Raw genomic sequence first — 24,987 nt, 5'->3', positions numbered from 1 at the left:
AAGGGGGAGGCGGGCCACTGGGGAGAGACTATTTTGGAGGGCAAAGGTGAGATGGAGATGGGGAGGCCCAGCTGGGCCCAAGCCTGGACAGGGAGGGAGGGTGGGCAGAAACACCCAGAAGCCAGGGCCACAGAAGGCTGCACATTCTGTTTAATTATCTCTAATAATCTTTAAAAATCAGCATATAAATCCATTCCGGGTAGCCTCATCTCCCCACGTGTTGTAGTGGCATTTGTCCAGATACCACGCCCTCCCCCAAGAAAGTGGCTCATCCCAGGGGAGCAAGGCCTGAGAAAGGGACAGCACTCTTCTGCCTGCCCCACAGCCCTGAGTCAGGGCGGGGAGAGGCCACAGGGCTGAGTGCAGGGGCAAAGCGCAAGGCTCCCAAGTGGCCTGGCCTCCAGCCACCGCCCCCCCCCCCCCCCCCCCCCGTCTGTTTTTGGTTTTGTCATTAAAAAAATAAAGCGACAGTTCCTGGTAGGGACCAGGTGTTGCACTGTCTTCTGTTAAAAATACAGGCAAGGACGTGGACAGTCTCCTCTTCCGCTGGTCCTGCCTCACAGGACGTCGGCCCGCTTGTCCCGCACGCGGCTGCGCGCCTTGGTCCTGGCTTTGAAGGCAGCAGCGTTGTACAGGTGCTGGGGTGGGGGCGAGGAGTGAGGGTCGAGTGAGTTGGGGAGGAGGCAGCCCAGGGCTGCCTAACCCTCCAGCCCCTGCAGAGCTCCAGGCCACAGAAACGGAGGGAAGACGAAGGGTGCAAACCTTCTCAAAACGTGAGATCTTGCAGGCCTTCAGGGCGGTGGCATCCAGCACCAGCACAGGGCCCAGGCCAAAGATGTCGCGGAGCAGCTCATTGTTCTGGGGGCAAAGAAGGCAGTGAGCTCAGGCCAGTCTGAAATAGCCAAGCGGGGGCGCCGCCTCCCCATCTGCCTCCCCACCTGGAGGTGGTGGTGCATGCCGGAACCCAGCGCGTCTTTGAAGGCGGCGTAGACCCGGCGCCGCGCCCAGCTGTCCACATAGAGCACCTCGAGCCCGAAGCGCACTGTCTCCTCCTCACACTCACCGCCCTGCAGGGTAGAGGGGCTGTGAATGCGTTTGGCAACTGTGCTTGGGGGTGCACCCTTGCTAGGATGCATCCCTTCTCACACGTACCTCGACAAAGTGCAGCACAGCCCGGAAGGTGGAGCGCTGGCGCCGGCGGTCAGCCTTGGCCCGATACTTGTTGCTGTCGGTGGCCAGAGTGCGCAGCACACTGCAGAGGGCCTCCATGTCCTCGTAAACGAAGTCCTCCTGCAGTGGGAGCGACGGAGCACAGAGGAGCAGAAGCCTGAGCTCTGTTGGCCCTTAACATGGTGAGGTCGCCCAAACACTTCCTTTCACGGAGGAAGTTTTCTTCTCTGCCTGACCCCCCTTAATCCCTTCTTGGCCCCTGCCTGGGCCAGACACCTCCACTAAGGGGCCCCATCAGAGCACCCAGCACCTGAGTCTGTGCTGGGGTGACTTCCGCTCCGTAGTGGCCGAAGGCGACCTCGTTTTCTGTGGCCTCCCCTGCACCCAGCCTGAGACGGGCAGGTGGTGTTAGCAGGCACCCTCCCCTGCGCCGCCCCCCCCGCCCCGCCATCTCTCACACCTCAAGGTCCCGGGCGAGCTCAAAGAGCAATGCGATGGTCTCACCGGCAGCCATCCGCAGGTTCACACTGTCACTGGACAAGAGCTGGGGCAGCCGGGGCAGCTGCCTGGGGAAGGGGCAGGCTGAGCCCCGTGTGTCGGTTGGGGGCCTCGTCACCCTTCCCCTCCCAGTGGGCAGTCACCCCTACCTGTCCAGGATGTGGCTGATGTGGGCGCTGGGGCAGATGGTGAGTAGCAACGCCCAGGCCTGCAGGGCAGCACAGAGCAGGCCCTGCAGGCTGACAGGGACCGCGGGGGCTGACGAGCCACCCACACCACAGGACCGGCTGAAAACACCTTCCAAGCAGGTGAGGCAAGAGACCAGGTCCTAGGGGTACAAGGAGGCAGGGGAGTGGTTCAGGGGCAGAGCTAGGGCCTAAGTGCTCTACTGCCTGTGCCTGAAGGCCACTTACCTGCACATCAGCGGCAGCCACGTAGCAGCCCAAGCCAAGAGCAGAAGCACACTGTTGGGAGGAGGGCAAAGCCAGGCCGGAGTCAGAGGCGGAGCCTGGGTGCCCAGCCACAGCGCTCACCCTCAGAGCAGGGGAGCCTGGAGGCAGGTGGAACCCACATCTCTGCTCAGGGATTAGGTGAGAGAAAGGTGTCACAGGGCACGGAACACTCACGTGGAGCCGGGCAGCAGGGCTAGCTGTGCTGTCACTCAGCACAGAGACCAGCAGGGGCTGCAGGTTGTGGAATAACTCCTCGCCCTTTGGTCCAGGGCCCAGCTGCACACACAGTAGGCCTAGCACAGCAGCAGCAAGGGCCTGTTCCTCACCCTTCCCTGCAGGGATGCCTTCCGGTCAGTCCCTGCAGCAAGGGCCAGTACCCAGCCAGTTCAGGTCCCCCATGTGCCTCCAGACCCAACCTTTCTTGAGGCACTTTTCCAGAGCATCGGCCAGTGTGAGGCGGCGCTCCAGCAAGAAGTCGGGGAGTAGGCGGGCTGCTAGGGCCAGGCGCAGGCTCTCGAGAGCACCCTGGCGGGTCTTGGCACTGGGGGGCGAAGAAAGGGGTTTTGTGGGCCAGCCCTTCCTGGGTCACATTTGGCATGGGCTAAGCAGGGACAGTGGGGAAGGGGCTGGTCGGAAGTCAGGGGTACCTCTTGTCTGTGAGGCAGTCCACATACTCCTTCAACTTCTCCTCAAGGTCTTCCTGCTGACCCTGCTCATCCACGGCATCCCCCCCTGCAAGGCCAGCTCGTCATCCCTGCTTCCTGCCCTAGCCCACGGAGCCCCCTCGGAGTCCCTGCCACACCCCCATCCACTCTCACCAAGGCTTTCCTCTGCTGCGGCACTAAGGAGGCTGGGACATTCACTGGTGGTGCTGCGGGCCTCACTGGCTGCCTCGTCCTCACTGGAACCTGAGTCAGCTTGGGTACTGCTCCGGGCACCTGGGGAGGATGGAATGGGGCTCTTGGTCTGCCTTCATTGATGAGTGATGGCTGGGGTTACCGTACCCAGCCTCGTGAGCCCACAAGACAGAATGCTGCCCTTCTCAAGGCTGAAGTGGGAGGCACAGAGGCTGACACTGGGCACTCTGAGCCAGGAAGCGAGGGAAAGGGAAAGAAGTCGATCTGCGGGGGAGACTCAGGCGCCAGGCCCAACCTAGGACAACCTGGCAGGCTCGGTGAGCAGAGCCTCCCTGAGACCAGAGCTTGCTTTAAGAAGGAGACTTAGAACTGGGCAGAGGCAGAAGGGGATGCACAGGCCCCACTTAGGCCTGTGGCCCAGGGTGGAGTGGGGGGCATATCCAGGCAGACCCTGGGGGAGCTCAACCACCAGCCCAGATTATGCCCCAAAATGGCCAAGGCAAGGGTCAGGGATTTAGACTATAGAGTCTGACAGACCCAGGGTTCAATTCCCAGCTCCACATCTTAACAGGGGTGTAACCAGCTCAGGCGCCTAGTCCTCAAAGCCTCAGTTTCTCCATCTGCAAAAGAGATGCAAAAGCACCTCTTTGGGGCAAGGCAAGTGAAAACAATGACGAAGCAAGTGACTAGTTATGGCTCTTTGGTGGGCCAGCAAGCTCACCGGGTCACCCATCAGCACTGGGGGCAGAGGCCCAGCTCCCAGTGGCCGTGTGTGAGTGCCCCAGGCCGCAAGCATGTCTCCTGAGCTCCCCTTGGTCCACCCCAGGTGTTCAGCCCGGGGTGGATGGACACACAGGCTCCTCCTGACCCTGGGAAGAGCAGAAAGCAGGAGCCCCAGACAGGTACTGGTTACCAGGCTGGCTTCACTTTCAGGGACAAAGTCCAGCACACATGCCAGCCTCTGCTCGCTCCTCTCTCACCACCCTACAGACCAGAGCAGCCCAGCCTTCCCTCAATTGTTGCAGCCACGCCATGGTCCCTCCAGATATCAGGCCCTTGCCCAGCGTGTTGCCTCTAAATGGTGCTCTCCTCTTCACCTCCTCAAGACTCACCCAGAAGCCCCTCCCTTGAGGCTTCCTTGGTTCCTGTCTGGGGCTGACACCACTCAGTGAACTTGTGCCCCAGCACCAGCCCTTCTGGAGTATTGCTACTTTCTTCAACGTCCCCTTGTAACTGAGCAGGACCCTGTGGGGTCTTCCTGGGACAGACCCCTCCACCATATCCCCTGCTGTAGCTCCTCTCTGAAGTACCCAGATAACAGTATCAGATGCACATTTCCCGAGTTGTTTTACAAGTGCTAAAACCACCACCAAATGGAAGAAATTTAACTCCTTGATGACCATGAGCATGTAGCCCCGAGAGCTACTAGAGCCTAAGGACTGATAATGTTAGCACTGTGACACCGCCCTGTTACCTCACCATCAGCCAACAAGAGAACTGTGCACGAGCCAATCACATTCGCTGGGACCCCTCTCCCTCACCGCACCTGTCAAAATGCTTCACAGTAACCATTCTGGGAGTTCAGGGCTTTTGAGCACCGGCCACTGTTTCTCCTTGTACTAGCTAGCGCCTTCCAATAAACACTGCGATCTCACTGTAAGCCGGTGTCAATGACAGGGACAGAGTCGAAGGACAAAGTAAGTGATTAAATAGTTAACCCCACTAAGGGAGCAAAGGTAGAGAAAAAAGCATGGGAGACCCTGTCAGTTAATGATCACTCAAGACAGCAGGTTTGGGGACTTCCCTGGTGGCGCAGTGGTTGAGAACCTGCCTGCCAATGCAGGGGACACAGGTTCGATCCCTGGTCTTCGAAGATCCCACGTGCCTCAGAGCAACTAAGCCCGTGCAGCACAGCTACTGAGCCTGCGCTCTAGAGCTCATAAGCCTCAATTACTGAGCCCGAGTGCCTAGAAGAGAAGCCACCACAATGAGACGCGCACACACCTCAACAAAGAGTAGCCCCCACTCGCCGCAACTAGAGAAAGCCTGCACGCAGCAAGGAAGACCCAACACAGCAAATAAATAGATAAACAAATAAATTTATTAAAAAAAAAAAGAGAGCAGATTTGCTTAACCACAGAACCATGCAACAGAAGCATGAGACATGCCCCAAAACAATGGTGGAATGAGACCCACATCCTGCCCAGCGAGCTCTTGTAAGTTAATGATTCCTAGGACATGCTCCTCTATGTGCACTAAAAACAAAAATATAAGGAAAGGGTGATAGTATACTATACTGAAATGCTTTATCATATTTTAGCGTACGTTACTGCCTTTTTGCTCATTTCCATTGCGCCATGACAGTCCTGGTTTGACCATGCAGGGACAAGAAAACTCCCTGCCCGACGTGGAGAAGGAATTGATGATGAAAGATTGACGTCTATTCAAGAATGAGGAAGAAGCTGGTCTTCTCCCCGTCCCCACTCTCCCTTTGATTATAAAACTGTAGCCAACTAATTTGGCTATATTTGGTAAAAGTCAGGGTTATTTTAAAGAAAAAAATTGGGTTTTTTTCCACACCTACAAAAAATTATGTTTAATAAATACTAAATTTTAGTTTTGCTAATTGAAGTCAGTATCTACTGTCTAAAACTCACTTTTCAAGACAGGATCAAGATGGCAGAGGAGTACAACAGGGAGCTCACCTTCTCCTACAAAGACACTAAAAATACACCTACAAGTGGAACAATTCACATGGAACATCTACTGAATGCCTTTCGGAAGTCTGACTTTCAAAAGAGCAAAAAGACCTCCACGTAACCAGGTAGGATAAAAGGAAAAAGAAAAGGAAATCCCTGACGGTCCAGTGTCCTCTGTCGGTGGGGGTGGGGTACTGAATATCAGGCTCCAGAGGTCAGACCAGGCTTGGCGGCAGGGAGACAGCTTGAAGAGGCTGGACTGTGGTAAATGAGGGTGTACTCGGAAGAAGCCTGGGCTTGCAAGAGAGGGAAGGCACAATTACTGGGGGGGGCGCATGGGAAGAGGGGTGGAATAAATTAGGAGGTTGGGATTAACATATACACATTAATATATATAAAACTGATAATCAACAAGGACCTACTGCAGAGCACGAGGAACTCTACTCAACACTGGGTCAGAACCTATATCTGAAAAGAATCCGAAAAAGGGGACTTCCCTGGTGATCCAGTGGTTAAGACTCCATGATCCCAATGCTGGGGGCCGAGGTTTGATCTCTGGTCAGGGAACTAGATCCCGCAGGCCACAACTAAGAGTTCACACGCGGCAACTAAGAACCCCTGTGCTACAACCAAAGATCTTGCATGACCCAACAAAGATCTGGTGTACCACAACCAAGACCCAGTGCAGCAGGCTTCCTAGGTGGCACAGTGGTTAAGAATCTGCCTGCCAATGCAGGGGATAAGTGTTCGATCCCTGCTCCAGGAAGATCCCACATGCTGCGGAACAACTAAGCCCGTGCGCCACAACTATTGAGCCTGCACTTTAGAGCCCCGTGAGCCACAACTATTGAGCCCATGTGCCACAACTACTGAAGCCCACGTGCCTAGAGCCCATGCTCCGCAGCAAGAGAAGCCACGGCAACGAGAAGCCTGCACACCACAAGAAAGGGTAGCCCCTGCTCGCCACAACTAGAGAAAGCCCGTGTGCAGCTACGAAGACCCAACACAGCCAAATCAATAAATATTAAAAAAAAAAATCCAAAAAAGAACAGACATATGTAAATGTGTAACTTAATGACGTTCCTGTACACATAAAAAACACATTACGATAAATCAACTATACACCAAAATAAGATAAAAAAGAAAGAAAAGAGATAAAGAGGAAAGGAGGGAGGAAAACAAGTACCTACTATATTTCCCTCAAACCTCAGGGACCTGGGCTGCTGTCACATCCCTGGAGCCTGAGCAGGCTGGGTCGCAAGGCTGGACTGTCATGGGGCTGAGGGAGCTGGGAAGGATGTGTCTGCAGATGAACCCCCCTTGGACCTGGGGTGCCTGATCCCCTCTGGATAGGACCACACTCTCCACATCCAGGCAGGCCATCCAATAGTGAAAGCAAACTTAGCACAACCAAAGGATGGTGGACCCTCTGGGCTGGAAGAGCTTTGAAAAGTCACCTTGTCTCTATATACCTACTTCCTTAGAGTCACACTCCCCCCTCCCCATAGCCTACGACAGCACCCTCAGCATTGCAGTGTCTTAGGGGTTGGGATTTCTCTGGGGAGGATGGGGGTAAGGGTAAGGAGGAAGAAGTAAGGAGACACAAGCCCTTCAGTGTTTGTCCTGGCACATTCCTCTCTCAGTTACAGCCGAGGAGCAGGATGTTCACTAAGGCTCTGGCTGCCCAAAGATGCAGTTGGGCCTGAATAAATCCTGCCACCTTGTGGCCATTTCTCATAACAACTTTAAAACCGGTGCTTCTGGGCACTTAATATTCACAAGGCCTGCAGGGCTGTAAATAAAGCGTACCTGCCCTCCAGAAATGTCCGGGGGTTAGGTAATCGAAATAGAATTCAAAACAGGGCTGACTTTCATGAAGTCCATTTCAAGAGGTACATTTTACTCTGTTTCCAAATAAACAAACAAACAAGCACATGAAAACCTGCTCAGCATCACTAATTATTGGAGAAATGCAAATCAAAACTACAACAAGGTATGACCTCACACCAGTCAGATTGGCCATCCTCAAAAAAGGTGGCAAACAGTAAATGCTGGACAAGGCATGGAGAAAGGGGAACCCTCCTCCACTGCTCAGGAGAATGCAAAGGCCACCGCCACTATGGAGAGCAGTAGCAAGGTTCCTTAAAAAACAAAACACAGAGCAACCGTATGACCCGGCAATCCCACTTAGGTGAATACCAGGAGAAAACCATAGTTCCAAAAGGCTCATGCACCCCTACATGCATTGGACCAATATATACAATAATCAAGACATGGAAGCAACCAACATATCCATTAATAAAACGAATGCATAAAGAAGATGTGGTACATGTATGCAATGGAATATTAGCCACAAAAAAGAATGAAATGCTATTTGCACCAACCAGAAGGACCTAGACATGATCACAGTAAGTGAAGTAAGTCAGACAGACAACTGAAAACATCATATGATATCACTTATATGTGGAATCTAAACACTGAAACAAATGAACTAATTTACAAACCAGAAACAGACTCACAGATTTAGAAAAGAAAGCTGGGGACTTCCCTGGTGGCACACATGTTGAGAATTCATCTGCCAATGCAGGGTACATGGGTTCAATCCCTGGTCTGGGAAGATCCCACATGCCATGGAGCAACTAAGCCCGTGTGCCACAACTACTGAGCCTGTGCTCTAGAGCCTGCGAGCCACAACTACTGAGCCCACGCACCGTAACTACTGAAGCCTGTGAGCTCTAGAGCCCGTGTTCTGCAACAAAAGAAGCCACCGAAATGAGAAGCCCGAGCACCACAACGCAGAGTAGCCCCAATTGCCGCAACTAGAGAAAGCCCATGCACAGCAACGAAGACCCAACACAGCCAAAAACAAAATTAAATTAAATTAAAAAAAAGAAACTTATGGGGAATTCCCCATTGGTCCAGTGGTTAGGACTCTGAGCTTTCACTGCCAAGGTCTCAGGTTCTATCCCTGGTCACGGAACTAATATCCCAGAAGGCACACAGCATGGCCAAAAGAAAGAAAGAAAAAAAGAAACTTAGGTTACCAAAGGGGATAGATGGGAAGGAGGGATAAATTTGTAGGTTTGGATTAACATATACAGAGTAATATATATAAAGTAGTTAATCAACAAAGACCTACTGTAGAGCTCAGGGAACTTTACTCAACACTCTCTCATAACCTATATGAAAAAAGAATATATATATAACCAATTCTCTTTTTTGTATGTGTGAAACTAACAGAAATTGTAAATCAACTATACTCCAATAAAAATGTAAAGAAAAAGTAATCAATTACAGGAAAAAAATTGTAAAAAACAAATATGTAGAGGTTAAACAATATGTTACTAAACAACCAGTGGATCACTGAAGAAATCAAAGAAGAATTCAAAAAATACCTACAGAGAATGACAAGGAAAATGCCATATCCAAAACTTATGGGATGCCACAAAAGCAGTTCTAAGAGTGAAGTTTACAGCAATACAATGCTATCTCAGAAAACAAGAAAAATCTCAAATAAGCAAGGTAACCTTACACCTAAAGCAACTAGAGAAAAAAGACAAACAAAACCCAAAATGCACAGAGGGAAAGAAACCATAAAGGGCAGAGCAGAAATAAATGAAATAGAGACAAAGAAAACAATAGAAAAGATCAATTAAACTAAAAGCTGGTTCTCTGAAAAGATAAACAAAATTGATAAGCCTTTAGTCAGACTCATCAAGAAAAAAAGGCATAAGGCTCAAAGCAATAAAACTAGAAATGAAAAAGAAGTTAGAATAGACACCACAGAAATACAAAGGGTCGTAAGAGACTACTATAAACAACCATATGCCGATAAAATGGAAACACAGAAGAAATGGACAAATTCTGGGGAATTCCCTGGCAATCCAGTGGTTAGGACTCTGCACTTCCACTGCCAGGGGTCCAGGTTCAATCCCTGGTTGGGGAACTAAGATCCGGCAACATGCAGAGCATGGCCAGAAATAAACACTTAAAATTTTTTTTAATAAAAGAAAAAAAAGAAAGAAAGAAATGGGGACTTCCCTGGTGGCACAGTGGTTAAGAATCTACCTGCCATGCAATCAAGATGGCAGAGTAGGAGGACATGTGCTCACTCCCTCTTGCAAGAGCACCAGAATTACAACTAACTGCTGAACAACCATCGACAGAAAGACACTGGAACTCACCAAAAAAAAAAAACCCCAACATCCAGAGACAAAGGAGAAGCCGCAATGAGACGGTAGGAGGGGCACAATCGCGTTAAAATCAAATCCCATAAATGCTGGGTGGGTAACCCACAAGCTGGAGAACAGTTATACCACAGAAGTCCACCCACTAAAGTGAGGGTTCTGAGCCCCACATCAGGCTTCCTAACCTGGGGATCCAGCAATGGGAGGAGGAATCCCCAGAAAATCAGACTCTAAAAGCAAGTGGGATTTGATTGCAGGACCTCCACAGGACTGGGGGAAACAGAGACGCCACTCTTGGAGGGCACACAAAAAAGTGTGCTCACCAGGGCCCAGGGGAAGGAGCAGTGACCCTATAGGAGACTGAACCAGACCTACCTGCTGGTGTTGGAGGGTTGCCTGCAGAGGTGGGGGGCAGCTGTGGCTCACGGAGGAGACAGGGGCACTGGTGGCAGGGGTTCTGGGAAGTGCTCATTGGCGTAAGCCCTCCCAGAGTCCGCCATTGGCCCCACCAAACAGCCTGTAAGCTCCAGTGCTAGGTGGTCTCAGGCCAAACATCCAACAACGGGGGAACACAGCCCCACCCATTGGCAGACAAGCAGATTAAAGTGTCACTGAGCTCCGCCCACCCAGCCCAACCCACCATCAGTCCCTCCCATCAGGAAGCACCCAGGAGCCTCCTAGACAGCTTCCTCCACAAGAGGGCAGACAGCAGAATCAAGTAGTATCAGCAGTATTTCGTCTTGTGGACCTGAAAACCACAGCCACAGAAAGACAGAGAAAATGAAGGCAAAAGACTTTGTACCAGATGACGAGACAAGATAAAATGCCAGAAAAACAACTAAATGAAGAGGAAACAGGCACCCTTCCAGAAAAAGAATTCAGAATAGTGATGGTGAAGATGATCCAGGACTTTGAAAAAAGACTGGATGCAAAGATCGAAAAGTCGCAAGAAAAGATTATCAAAGACCTAGAAGAATTAAAGAACAAACAAACAGAGATATGCAACACAATAAATGAAATGAAAAATACACTAGAAGGAACCAATAGCAGATTAACTGAGGCAGAAGGGTGAATAAGTGAGCTGGAAGACAGAATGGTGATAATCACTGATGTGGAAAAAAATAAAGAAAAAAGAATGAAAAGAACTGAAGACAGCCTAAGAGACCTCTGGGACAATGTTAAACGCACCAACATTTGCAATATAGGGGTCCCAGAAGGAGAAGAGAGAGAGAAAGGACCTGAGAAAATATTGGAAGAGATTATAGTTGAAAACTTCCCTAATATGAGAAAGGAAATAGCTACCCAAGTCTAGGAAGCGCACAGAGTCCCAGGCAGGATAAACCCAAGGAGAAACACGCCAAGACATGCAGTACTCAAATTGACAAAAATTAAAGACAGAGAAAAGTTATTAAAAGCAACAAGGGAAAAACGACAAAGAACATACAAGGGAACTCCCATAAGGTTAACAGCTGATTTCTCAGCAGAAACTCTGCAAGCCAGAAGGGAGTGGCACGATATATTTCAAGTGAGGAACGGGAAGAACCTACAACCAAGAATACTCTACCCAGCAAGGATCTCATTCAGATTCAATGGAGAAATCAAAAGCTTTACAGACAAGCAACAGCTAAGAGAATTCAGCACCATCAAACCAGCCCTACAACACAAGCTAAAGGAACTTCTCTAAGTGGGAAACAGAAGAAAAGAAAAGGACCTACAAAAACAAAACAATTAAGAAAATGGTAACAGGAACACACATATCCATAATTACCTTGAATGTAAATGGACTAAATGCACCAACCAAAAGACACAGACTGGCTGAATGGATACAAAAACAAGACCCATATAGGTGCTGTCTACAAGAGACTCACTTCAGACCTAGGGACACATACAGACTAAAAGTGAGGGGATGGAAAAAGATATTCCATGCAAATGGAAATCAAAAGAACGCTGGAGTAGTGATACTCCTATCAGAGAAAATAGACTTTAAAATAAAAAATGTTACAAGAGACAAGAAAGGACACTACATAAAGATTGACGGATCAATCCAAGAAGAAGAGATAACAATTATAAATATATATGCACCCAATATAGGAGCACCTCAATACATAAGGCAAACACTAACAACTATGAAAGAGGACATCGACAGCAACACAATCATAGTGGGGGACTTTAACACCCCACTTACACCAATGGACAGATCATCCAGACAGAAAATTAATAAAGAAACACAAGCTTTAAATGACACAATAAATCAGCTTGATTTAATAGACAGCTATAGGACATTACATCCCAAAACAGCAGATTCCACGTTCTTCTCAAGTGCACATGGAACATTCTCCAGGATAGATCACATTTTGGGTCATAAATCAAGCCTTGGTAAATTCAAGGAAATTGAAATCATATCAAGCATCTTTTCTGACCACAACGTGATGAGATTAGAAATCAATTACAGGAAAAAAACTGTAAAAAACACAAACACATGGAGGCTAAACAATACGCTACTAAATAACCAACAGAGCACTGAAGAAATCAAAGAGGAATTCAAAAAATACCTAGAGACAAATGACAATGAAAACACAACAATCCAAAACCTATGGGATGCAGCAAAGGCAGTTCTAAGAGGGAAGTTTATAGCAATACAATCCTACCTCAAGAAACAAGAAAAATCCCAAATAAACAATCTAACCTTACACCTAAAGAAACTAGAGAAAGAAGAGCAAACAAAACCCAAAGTTAGTAGATGGAGCGAAATCATAAAGATCAGAGCAGAAATAAATGAAATAGAAACAAAGAAAACAATAGCAAAAATCAATAAAACTAAAAGCTGATTCTTTGAGAAGATAAATAAAATTGATAAACCTCTAGCAAGACTCATCAAGAAAAAGAGGGAGAGGACTCAAATCAATACAATTAGAAAGGAAACAGGAGAAGTTACAACAGACACCACAGAAATAAAAAGCACCATAAGAGACTACTACAAGCAACTATATGCCAATAAAATGGACAACCTGGATGAAATGGACAGATTCTTAGAAAGGTATAGCCTTCCAAGACAGAATCAGGAAGAAATAGAAAATATGAACAGACTGATCACAAGTAATGAAATTGAAACTGTGATTAAAAATATCCCAACAAACAAAAGTTCAGGACCAGATGGATTCACAGGTGAATTTTATCAAACATTTAGAGAAGAGCTAACACCCATCCTTCTCAAACTCTTCCAAAAACTTGCAGAGGAAGGAACACTCCCAAACTCATTTTATGAGGCCACCATCACCCTGATACCAAAACCACACAAAGATAGTACAAAAAAAGAAACTACAGACCAATATCACTGATGAATTTAGATGCAAAAATCCTCAACAAAATACTAGCCAACAGAATCCAACAACACATTAAAAGGATCATACACCATGATCACGTGGGGTTCATCCGAGGAATGCAAGGATTCTTCAATATACACAAATCAGTCAATGTGATACACCATATTAACAAACTGAACGATGAAAACCACATGATCATCTCAATAGATGCAGAAAAAGCTTTTGACAAAATTCAACACCCATTTATGAGAAAAACTCTCCAGAGGGTGGGCATAGAGGGAACCTACCTCAACATAATAAAGGCCATATATGACAAACCCACAGCAAACACCATTCTCAATGGTGAAAAACTGGAAGAATTCCCTCTAAGATCAGGAACAAGACAAGGATGGCCACTCTTGCCACTACTATTCAACACAGTTTTGGAAGTCCTTGACACAGCAATCAGAGAAAAAAAAGAAATAAAAGGAATCCAAATTGGAAAAGAAGTAAAACTGTCACTGTTCGCAGATGACATGATGCTATACACAGAAAATTCTAAAGATGCCACCAGGAAACTACTCGAGCTAATCAATAAATTTGGTAAAGTTGCAGGATACAAAATTAACACACAGAAATCTCTTGCATTTCTATACACTAACAATGAAAGATCAGAAAGAGAAATTAAGGAAACAATCCCATTCACCATTGCAACAAAAAGAATAAAATACCTAGGAATAAACCTAACCAAGGAGGTAAAAGACCTGTACTCAGAAAACTACAAGACACTAATGAAAGAAATCAAAGACAACACAAACAGATGGAGGGACATACCATGTTCTTGGATTGGAAGAATCAACATTGTGAAAATGACTATACTACCCAAAGCAATTTACAGATTCAGTGCAATCCTGATCAAATTACCAATGGCATTTTTCACAGAACAAGAAATTTTACGATTTGCATGGAAATGCAAAAGACCCCGAATAGCCAAAGCAATCTTGAGAAGGAAAGACGGAGTTGGTGGAATCAGGCTTCCTGACTTCAAGCTATACTACAGGGCTACAGTGATCAAGACAGTATGGTAATGGCACAAAAACAGAAATATAGATCAATGGAACAGGATAGAAAGCCCAGAGATAAACTACGGTCAACTAATCTATGACAAAGGAGGCAAAGATATACAATGGAGAAAAGGCAGCCTCTTCAATAAGTGGTGCTGGGAAAATTGGTCAGCTACATGTAAAAGAATTAAATTAGAACACTCTTTAACACCACACACAAAACTAAACTCAAAATGGATTAAAGACCTAAATGTAAGGCCAGACACTATAAAACTCCTAGTGGAAAACATAGGAAGAACACTCTTCGACGCAAATAACAGCAAGATCTTTTTTGATCCACCCCCTAGAGTAATGGAGATAAAAACAAAAATAAATAAGTGGGACCTAATGAAACCTCAAAGCTTCTGCACAGCAAGGAAACTATCAGCAAGATGAAAAGACAACCCTCAGAATGGGAGAAAATATTTGCAAACGAATCAACAGACAAAGGATTAATCTCCAAAATATATAAATAGTTCATGCAGCTCAATATCAAAAAAAAAAACAAACAACCCAATCAAAAAATGGGCAGAAGACCTAAATAGGCATTTCTCCAAAGAAGACATACAGATGGCCAAGAGGCACATGAAAAGCTGCTCAACATCACTAAGTATTAGAGAAATGCAAATCAAAAGTATAATGAGGTGTCACCTCACACTGGTTAGAATGGACATCATCAGAAAATCTACAAAGAGTAAATGCTGGAGAGGGTGTGGAGAAAAGGGAACGGCTCTTGCACTGCTGGTGGGAATGTAAATTGATACAGCCACTATGGAGAACAGTATGGAGGTTCCTCGCAAAACTGAAAATAGAACTACCATATGACCCAGTAATCCCACTGCTGGGCCTATACCCAGAGAACACCATCATTCAAAAAGACACATGTACTCCAATGTTCACTGCAGCACTATTTACAATAGCCAGGACATGGAAGCAACCTCAATATCCATCAACAGATGAATGGATAAAAAAGATGTGGTACATATATACAATGGAATATTACTCAGCTGTAAATAGCAATGAAACTGTGACATTTGTAGAGAGACATGGATGGACCTAGAGACTGTCATACAGAGTGAAGTGAGTCAGAAAGAGAAAAACAAGTATCTTATATTAACACATACATGTGGACTATAGAAAAATGGTACAAATCAACTGGTTTGCAAGGCAGAAATAGAGACACAGATGTAGAGAACAAACATATGGACACCAAGTGGGGAAAGTGGGGACGGTTGGTGGGGAATGAATTGGGCGATTGGGATACCAAATAGCACACTCTAAATACATGCAGCTTATTGTATGTTAACTGTATCTCAATAAAAGTTCTTAAAAAAAAAAAAAAAAAGAATCAACCTGACAATTCAAGGGACACAGGTTTGATCCCTGGTCCGTGAAGATCCCGCATGCCATGGAGCAACTAAGCCCATGTGCCACAACTACTGAGCCTGTGCCCTAGAGCCCGTGAGCCACAACTATTGAGTCCATGTGCCACAACTACTAAAGCCTGCATGCTTAGAGCCCATGCTCCACCACAAGAGAAGCCACCACAATGAGAAGCCTGTGCACCGCAATGAAGAATAGCTCTTGGTCTCTACAACTAGAGAAAGCCCATGTGCAACGCAGCCAATAAATAAATAAATAAATAACAAATTTATTATAAAAAAAAATGTACAAATTCTTAGAAATGTACAATCTCCCAAGACTGAGCCAGGAAGAAATAGAAAATATGCTAACAGACCTATCACAAGCAATGAAATTGAAACTGTGATTTAAAAACTTCCAACAAACAAAAGTTCAGGACCAGGACTTCCCTGGTGGTCCAGTGGACAGGACTCCGTGCTCCCAATGCAGAGGGCCTGGGTTTGATCTCTGGTCAGGGAACTAGATCCCACATGCTGCAACTAAAGATTCTGCATGCTGTAACAAAGCCAAATAAATAAATATTAAAAAAAAAAAAGTTCAGGACCAGATGCTGTGATTAAAAAACTTCCAACAAACAAAAGTTCAGGACCAGGACTTCCCTGGTGGCGCAGTGGTTAAGACTCCAAGCTCCCAGTACAAGGGGCCTGGGTTCGACCCCTGGTTAGTGAACTAGATCCCACATTTATGCCACAACTAAGAGTTTGCATGCCACAACTAAGGAGCCAGGCAAGCTGCAACTAAGACCTGGTGCAACCAATTTAAAAAAATAAATTTTCAAAAGTTCAGGACCAGATGGTCTCACAGGCAATTTTTTAAAAATTTATTTTATTATTTATTTTATTTACTTGATTGTGTCATGTCTTAGCTGTGGCACATGGGATCCAGAGCACACAGGCTCAGTAGTTGCATGCGCAGTCTTAGTTGCTCTGTGGCATGTGAGAGTCTAGTTCCCCAACCAGGGATCAAATCTGTGTCCTCTGCATTTGAAGGTGGATTCTCAACCACTGGACCACCAGGGAGACCCCCTTCATAAGCAAATTCTATCAAACATTTAAAGAGTTAACACCTATCCTTCTGAAACTATTTCAAAAAATTGCAGAGGAAGGAATACTCCCAAACTCATTGTATGAGGCCACCATCACTTTGATACCAAAACCAGACAAAAATCACACAAAAAACAAAATTACACACAAAAAAACACACAAAAAACAAAATTACAAGCCAATATCACCGATGAACATAGATGTAAAAATCCTCAATAAAATACTAGCAAACCGAAGCCAACAGTACATTTTTTTTTAATTTTATTTATTTATTTATTGTTTTTTGGGGGGTACACCAAGTTCCAACAGTACATTAAATCCCATGATCAAGTGGGATTTATCCCAGGGATGCAAGGATTCTTTGATAGACACAAATCAATCAGTGTGATATACCACAATAACAAACTGAAAAATAAAAACCATATAATCATCTCAATAGATGAAAAAAAGCTTTTGACAAAATTCAATACCCATTTATAATAAAAACTCTCCAGGAAGTGGGCATAAAGGGAACTTACCGCAATATAATAAAGGCCATATGGGGACTTCCCTGGTGGTCCAGTGGTTAGGACTCTGTGCTCCCAATGCAGGGGGCCCAGGTTCAATCCCTGGTCAGGAAACAAGATCCTGCATGCCGCAACTAAAAAAAGATCTCGCATGCCACAACAAAGATCCCAACTGCTGCAACTAAGACCTGGCGTAGACAAATAAATAAATATATTTTTTAAAAAAGCCATATATGACAAACCCATAACTAATATCATTCTCAATGGTGAAAAGCTGAAAAAGCATTTCCTCTAAGATCAGGAACAAGACAAGGATGTTCATTCTTGCCACTTTTATTCAACATTGTTTTCAAAGTCCTAACTACAGAAATCAGAGAAGAACAAGAAAGAAAAGGAATCCAAATGGGAAAGAAGAAGTAAAACTGTCACTGTTTTCAGGTAATATGATACTATACATAGAAAATCCTAAAGATGCTATCAGAAAACTACTAGAGCGCATCAATGAATTCAGTAAAGTTGCAAGATGCAAAATTAATACACAGAAATCTCTTGCATTCCTACAAACAACAAAAGATCAGAAAGAGAAATCAAGGGAACAATCCCACTTACCACTGCATCAAAAAGAATAAAATACCTAGGAATAAATCTACCTAAGGAGACAAAAGACTTGTACTCTGAAAACTATAAGATGCTGATAAAAGACACTGTAGATGACACAAACAGATGGAGAGATATACCATGTTCTTGGATCAGAAGAGTCAACATTGTCAAAATGACTATACTACCCAATGCAATCTACAGATTCAATGCAATCCTTATCAAATTACCAATGGCATTTTTCACAGAACTGGAACAAAAAAAATCTTAAAATTTGTATGGAAACACAAAAGATCTCAAATAGTCAAAGCAATCTTGAGAAAGAAAAATGGAGCTGGAGGAATCAGACTCCCTGACTTCAGACTAAACTACAAAGCTACAGTAATCAAAACACTATGGTACTGGCACAAAAACAGAAATACAGATCAATGGACCCAGAAATAAATCCACACAGCTATGGTCAATTATCTGTGACAAAGGAGGCAAGAATATACAATGGAGAAAAGCCTCTTCAATAAGTGGTGCTGGGAAAACTGGACAGCTACATGTAAAAGAATGAAATTAGAACATTCTCTAATACTATACACAAAAAATAAACTCAAAATGGACCAAAGACCTAAATGTAAAGCCAGACACTATAAAACTCCTAGAGGAAAACATAGGCAGAACAGTCTTTGACATAAATCACAGCAATATCTTCTTTCATCAACTTCCTAATGAAAATAAAAACAAAAATAAACAAATGGGACCTAGTTAAACTTAAAGGCTTCTGCTTTTAAGTTTTCCTTCGCACAGCAAAGGAAACCATAAACAAAACGAAAAGACAACCCACAGAATGGGAGAAAATATTTGCAAACGAAGTGACCAACAAGGGATTAATCTCCAAAATATACAAACAGCTCATGCAGCTCTATATCAAAACAAAACAAAAACAAACAAAAATTTTAAAAATTTAAAAATGGCCAGATCTAAATAGACATTTATCCAAAAAAGACATACAGATGGCCAAAAAGCACATTAAAAGATGTTCAACATCACTAATTAATTATTATAAAAATGCAAATGAGAACTACAACAAGGTATCACAGCACACTAGTCAGAACAGCCAACCTCAAAGTCTACAAACAGTAAATGCTGGACAGGGCTGGAGAAAAGGGAAATTTCCTACACTGTAAATGGGCACAGCCACTATGGAGAGCAGTAGGGAGTTTCCTTAAAAAACTAAATATAGAACTACCATATGATCCAGCAATCCCACTCCCAGCTACATATCCAAAGAAAATCATAATTCGAAAAGATACATGCACCCCAGTGTTCACTGAAGCACTATTTACAGCATCCAGGACACAGAAGCAACCTAAATGCTATCAACAGATAAATGATTAAAAAAATGTATATATACAAAATGGAATATTACTCAGCCATAAAAAGAATGAAATAATGCCATTTGCAGCAACATGGATGGATCTAGAGATTATCATACTAAGTAAAGTGAGACAGAGAAGGACAATTATCACATGATATTCCTCATACAGTATGTGGAATCTAATTTGAAAAATAATACAAATGAATGAATTTACAAAACAGAAACAGACTCACAGATCTCAAAATCAAACTTATGGTTACCAAAGTGGAAACGTAGGGGAGAGGGATAAATCAGGAACTTGGGATTAACATACACACAACACTATATATGATAATCAGCAAGGTACTACTGTATGACACAAGGAACTCTAATCAATATTCCATGATAACCTGAGAAAACAATCTAAAAAAGAATGAACATATGTATTTGTATAACTGAATCACTTTGCTGTACACCTGAAACTAATACAACATTGTAAATCAACTATGCTCCAATAAAATTTTTTTTAATGTAAAAGCAAAAAAACCCTTGCTTTTCAAAAGCTCTTTGTTGCTACGTTATATTACTGTAAAGCTTAATTAAGTTATTAAAAAGATATTCTAAACTTCTTTCTAAAATTGATCACTGTAATCTATCCTTGGATGAAAATTAGATGCCCGTAATCTATAACTGGGGGATTGTACATACTAGGAAAAAAAAATCACTTAAAGGAATGTGTCCAACCTAGATAAAAGGCCTCTTATCAGGTATTCTTAAGGACAGCATGCACAAAGAAACTGAAGGGTGTCAACTTCCAAGAATCAAGGTACTTTTACTCTAATTACTAGAAGTGCCCAACAGAGGACTTTCTAAGCCTTAATGTCAGTGTTCCCCTCCCTCCCACCCTTACAAGTGCTGACCCTTTATTTCCAATTTGCAGCCAGACCAGTTCCTGCTCACTGTCAACACCGCTAGGGACACCTTCTGTACCATTCCTTCAAGGCAACTTCTCAAGCATTAACACCTGGTTGGGAGACTACTTTAGAAGAGAACACCTAAGGACTTTTCCTGGTAGTGCAGTGGTTAGGAGTCCGAGCTCCCAATGCAGGGGGCTAGGTGCAATCCCTGGTCAGGGAACTAGATCCTGCATACTGCAACTAAAAAGATCCCTCATGCCGCAACTAGAAAAAAAAGAAAAAGATCCTGCATGCTGCAATGAAGATCCCGTGTGCCACAACTAAGACCCAGTGCAGCCAAATAAATAAATAAATATTAAAAAGAAGCAGCAGCAGAAGAAGAGATGACATCTAAAGTTGTCCCTAAGTACAAATCTTGATTAAACTGCACAGTAGATTTTGACATGGAAACGAAACTTTTACTTAGCTAACTATTGCTCCAGCGGAAGCCGATGTATCCAAGGAAATGGCTGTTCCAACAAGGGCTACAGGCGGAAGCCGTTCCTGCAGCCAAGACTATTATCCCAGGGGAAAATGCACCCAAGGGTGAGGAGAGACCTCCACTATATTCAGGAGCTCCTTTGTACTCCAAGTTACCCAAGGGGCCCATTTTCAGCCCAGCTAGCACCCGAAGCAGCGTAAGGTACCAACCAACTGCCTCTAGGGTTCTGCCTCTAAGAGAAATTTATAATAAAAATCAAGAAACAATAAGAGTTTATGTGCTTTTTTCAATGTCCGATCTAAGTCTGGCAAAAGTTGGGAAGTTTTTCTAAGGATTCTAAACTTTCCACAAAGAAGTTTACTTAGTTAATTATCTCACCTGGGGGGAGATCTTTATCTTATCCTACTGCTGCACCCCTGAGAAAGAACAGCATATAATACTGGCAGCCCGAGCCCAACAGGGCCATACAGTATACCAGTTGGGGAACAAAGCTGTCCCCAAGGCAGATTCACAGTGGAATTACCAAATAAATTCTATTCATAGGGATAGATGGGACCATATGATTGTTTAATAAAGAAGTATATGAATGTGGATCCCTCCTCCCCAGAGGGACAGGCCCTTGGGGCTATGCATTTCATAGCCCAGTCTGCCCTAGACATCAGGCTCAAAATTCAAAAACTAGGGCTTCCCTGGTGGCGCAGTGGTTGGGAATCCGCCTGCCAATGCAGGGGACACAGGTTTGAACCCTGATCCAGTGAGATCCCACATGCTGTGGAGCGACTAACTCTGTGCCCCACAACTACTGAGCCTGAACTTTAGGGTCCGTGAGACGCAATGACTGAGCCAGAGTGCTGCAACTACCGAAGCCCGAGCGCCTAGAGCCCGTGCTCCACAACAAGAGAAGCCACCATGAGAAGCCCGTGCACCAACAACGAAGAGTAGCCCCCGCTCCCGGCAAATAGAGAAAACTCGTGCGCAGCAACAAAGACCCAACGCAGCCAATACATACATAAACAAAATTTTTTTAAAAATTCAAAAAGCAATGGCCAGTCTTCAGACCCCTATAAGCGATTTGTTTCAATTGGCTTATTCAGTTTTCAACAATAGGAATATAACCTAAAAGACTAAATGCACTCAAATAACTATACAAAAGGCCCAAATGGTGGCAGTGGCTTTGTCCACTGAAAAACCACTGAAGGTGAGGCTGGCCTTTCTGGGCCAATCTGGCCATGGTAAACCACAAGGCAAGTGGGTACCCAGACAAAACCAGTGTACGCTACGTGGACAAGGGGACACTGAAGGAAAGACTGTAATTGATGTGCCCTCAGCAAACAGCCAGGGGATTGGCAGAGGGAATGCCCCAGATGCCAGAAAGTGACAGGGGCCCCTCCGCCTTTGATCGCTTTACAATAGTAAGGATGAGGGGCTCAAGGCCAAAAGTGGCTCCGCCTAGAGATACCATCTACATAACTAGTGTCAAGCCTCAAGCAGTCATTGATGTGGCAAGCCACTTGATAGAATTTCTCATAAATACCAGTGCAACCCTTTCGGTCTTACCCCAAAAGACTGAAAGCCTTAACAATCATAAGAAATATGTAATGGGAGTGTTAGGAAAGAAACAAGGGCACACTTTCCTGGAACCCCTTTTGTGCAGCATCAATGGCTGGTTGTTTCTACATTCCTTTATGTTTGTGCCTGTCTGTCCTCTCTCTTTAATTGAAGGGACTTTTAACTACATTAGGGGCCACTCTGTTTCTCTAGGGGCAAGGAAGTCACCCTTATCACTAAACAATATTAGCAAAAAATAAAATCACGGCTACAATCTTTTTAAATAACTCTTCTAAGGCTTATTGCTGTATTCTTTTGTTTCTTTTATAAACTCATCCTCTGGTGCTTAACACCCACAAGGGCTAAAAGAATAATGCTAACCAGAGTGGCACTGGCTTACGGTTTGTCCAAAAGAGAAGGGACAGTCATCTCCTTCCCCAGGCAGGCCTACATCCCATCTCAGCAGAAAGTAGTTACTGATAGATTGTTGCCCCTTACCCTCCTTTAAGCATAAAGGGTAAACAGCTGGACAGGGGAATGATAGGGACAGAGTAAAAGCACAAAGTAGGTGATTAAATAGCTAATCCCACTAAGGGAGCATGAGTAAAGAAACAAGTAGGGGAGATCTCTGTCAGTTAATGATCACTCAAGAAAGCCGGTCTGCTTAACCACAAAACATAAAACAGAAGCATCAGACATGCCCCAAAACAACAAAACAATGGTGGAATGAGACCCACATCCTGCCCAGTAAGCTAATGATTCCTAGGACATGCTCCTCTGCATGCACTAAAAATAAAAATATAAGGAAAGGGTGACATTATCCTAAAACCTGAAATGATTTGTCATATTTTAGTAATACGTTACCGCCTTTTTGCTCATATCCATTGCGCCACGGCAGTCCCAGTTTGCCCATATAGGGGCAAACCAACCTGGAGAGGGAATTGATGATGCAAGCTTGACGTCTACTCAAGAATGAGGAAGAAGGTGGTCTTCTCCCCTTCCTCTTTCTTCCTTTGATTATAAAACTATAGCCCAGGACATCCCTGGTGGTGCAGTGGTTAAGAATCCGCCTGCCAATGCAGGGGACACAGGTTTGATCCCTGATCCGGTAAGATCCCACATGCCGTGGAGCAACTAACTCCGTGCGCCACAGCTACTGAGCCAGAGTACTGCAACTACTGAAGCCCGAGCGCCTAGAGACAGTGCTCCACAACAAGAGAAGCCACCGCAATGAGAAGCCCGCACACCGCAACGAAGAGTAGCCCCTGCTCCCCGCAACTAGAGAAAACTCGCGTGCAGCAACGAAGACCCAACGCAACCAGTAAATAAATAAATTAAAAAAAACAAAAAACCCAACACAACAACTAGAGCCTCTCAAGTGTCCTACTCTAATAAGTCACTTTTACCTATCACTTTGCCTCTTGCTGAATTCTTTCAGCTCTGAAACTTAAAGAACCAGAGCTCCGTACTTTCCTGGTGGTCCAGTGATAAAGAATCCCTCCTGCAATGCAGGAGAACTAAGATCCCACATGCCACCGAGCAACTAAGCTCTCGTGCCTCAACTAGAGAGAAGCCCATGCGCAGCAGCTAAGAGCCTGCGCACCGCAACGAAGACCCAATGCAGCCAAAATTTTAAATTCAAACAAACAAACAAAAAGAACCGGAGCTCCTGGGACTCCCCGTCCCCCCTCCCCCCCCAACCAATTCCTTTCTGCAGTTTCATCAGTAGATTGACTGGCAGGCGGACCCAAGTTTGGTTCGGTAACACTCTCACCCAAGCCCCATTAACGTGGTGACCAAGTCTGAGCTGTGCCTAACAGGCACCGCATCCCTGCAGAGTAAACATGTGTGTTTACTACACCAGGACATGCTCCTCCTGGTCGACCTGATAAGCGACTCTCACGACTGCCTCGGGCTCCAGGGCGTTCATCAACCTTCTAGTCCGCGCAGTCAAGGCCCAAATTTTGCAGTTTCCCCATCACCCCCTTTCTCAGTTCTCCGGGATAGGCCAGGCCTCTCCCCACCTTCCTAGTCCAGTCCAAGTAAGAAGCAGGGCTGGGAGAGGGGGCTGGGTTCCTGCTCTGTCTGGCCGGTTTGTCCATTACAGCAGACAACTTGGGTAGAGAGACAATGAGGAAACCAACCAAGGCCGGGAGGTGCGGGCCGGGTGCGAGGGCTCCGGGCAAGCTGGCAGCGCGCTCAAGTTAGGCGCACACGTGGCCGCTGACTCCTGGGGCACGTGCCGGTCACAGGGGGAGTTGCGGGTGGCGGCACCAGACTGGTCGAGTCAGGAGTCTCTACCCCAGGACTCTAAGGTACACCGAAGGGAACCCACACAGGGCCCCAGCTCGACATTCCTCAGTTGCCCCGTGCCCCGCACTTACCTCCTCCGCGGCGGTGGACACCTCTGCGGGGCGCGCTGCCCTTTCGGGCGCGGGGCATGCCGGGAATCGGGCGCGGCGGGGCGCGGGGTCAGGGACCCGGCGGGCGGGAGCTCCAGACCAGCGAGTCGCCGGCCAGTGCGCTGAGTTGAGACTTGGGCAGACGACGGGAGCCACACGCCGCGCGCGCCACCATCTTCGCGAGGCGCCCCGCCCTGCCAAACGGGTCGAAGTGCCCCGCCCTGCTAAACGGGTGGCCGGGAAGGCGAGTTCCTGGCCACTCGGTTCAGACCGCATCCATGCGGCCGAAACTACTATTCCCAGGGTGCTGCGCGCGCAGATTACCGCCCCCCCCCGGCTAGGCGCAGAGCGCCTCGGGAATTGTAGTCTACTCCCGGGACCCATAAGGCAACAACGCTCTAGCTGAACTATGCACCCACAATGCCCTGCGGCGCACCCCCCTCCCCCCACCCCGGTGT

At 45.8% G+C, this 24,987-nt stretch overlaps 1 protein-coding gene and 1 non-coding gene across 6 annotated transcripts; one reads left to right on the top strand and one right to left on the bottom strand.

The window, feature by feature from the left end:
- Positions 1–132: 132 nt before the first annotated feature.
- Positions 133–24,735, bottom strand: IFRD2 (interferon related developmental regulator 2). 5 transcript variants are annotated; one of them, XM_057705859.1, is made up of 12 exons: positions 24,512–24,735; positions 2,939–3,058; positions 2,768–2,852; positions 2,537–2,661; positions 2,295–2,452; positions 2,082–2,132; positions 1,818–1,996; positions 1,631–1,736; positions 1,153–1,290; positions 939–1,067; positions 763–858; positions 133–638 (listed from the first exon to the last, which is right to left on the bottom strand). In XM_057705859.1, the coding sequence occupies exons 1-12, from the start codon at positions 24,567–24,569 to the stop codon at positions 558–560; spliced, it is 1,326 nt and encodes a 441-aa protein (XP_057561842.1). In that variant the 5' UTR covers positions 24,570–24,735; the 3' UTR covers positions 133–557. The 5 variants fall into 5 exon arrangements, with proteins under 5 accessions (XP_057561842.1, XP_057561841.1, XP_057561844.1 ...); XM_057705858.1 differs by having other exon boundaries at positions 2,082–2,452; XM_057705861.1 differs by lacking the exon at positions 1,631–1,736 and having other exon boundaries at positions 939–1,083.
- Positions 17,281–17,353, top strand: TRNAG-CCC (transfer RNA glycine (anticodon CCC)). Its single transcript has one exon. It is a non-coding gene; the product is annotated as a tRNA-Gly (tRNA).
- Positions 24,736–24,987: the final 252 nt, after the last annotated feature.

Source organism: Hippopotamus amphibius, chromosome 13 (assembly GCF_030028045.1).
Source record: "Hippopotamus amphibius kiboko isolate mHipAmp2 chromosome 13, mHipAmp2.hap2, whole genome shotgun sequence".
In the NCBI taxonomy this organism is placed as follows: Eukaryota; Metazoa; Chordata; class Mammalia; order Artiodactyla; family Hippopotamidae; genus Hippopotamus; species Hippopotamus amphibius.
The sequence above is the reverse complement of the archived record's forward strand: the minus strand, read 5'-3'. Positions and strand labels throughout refer to the sequence as shown.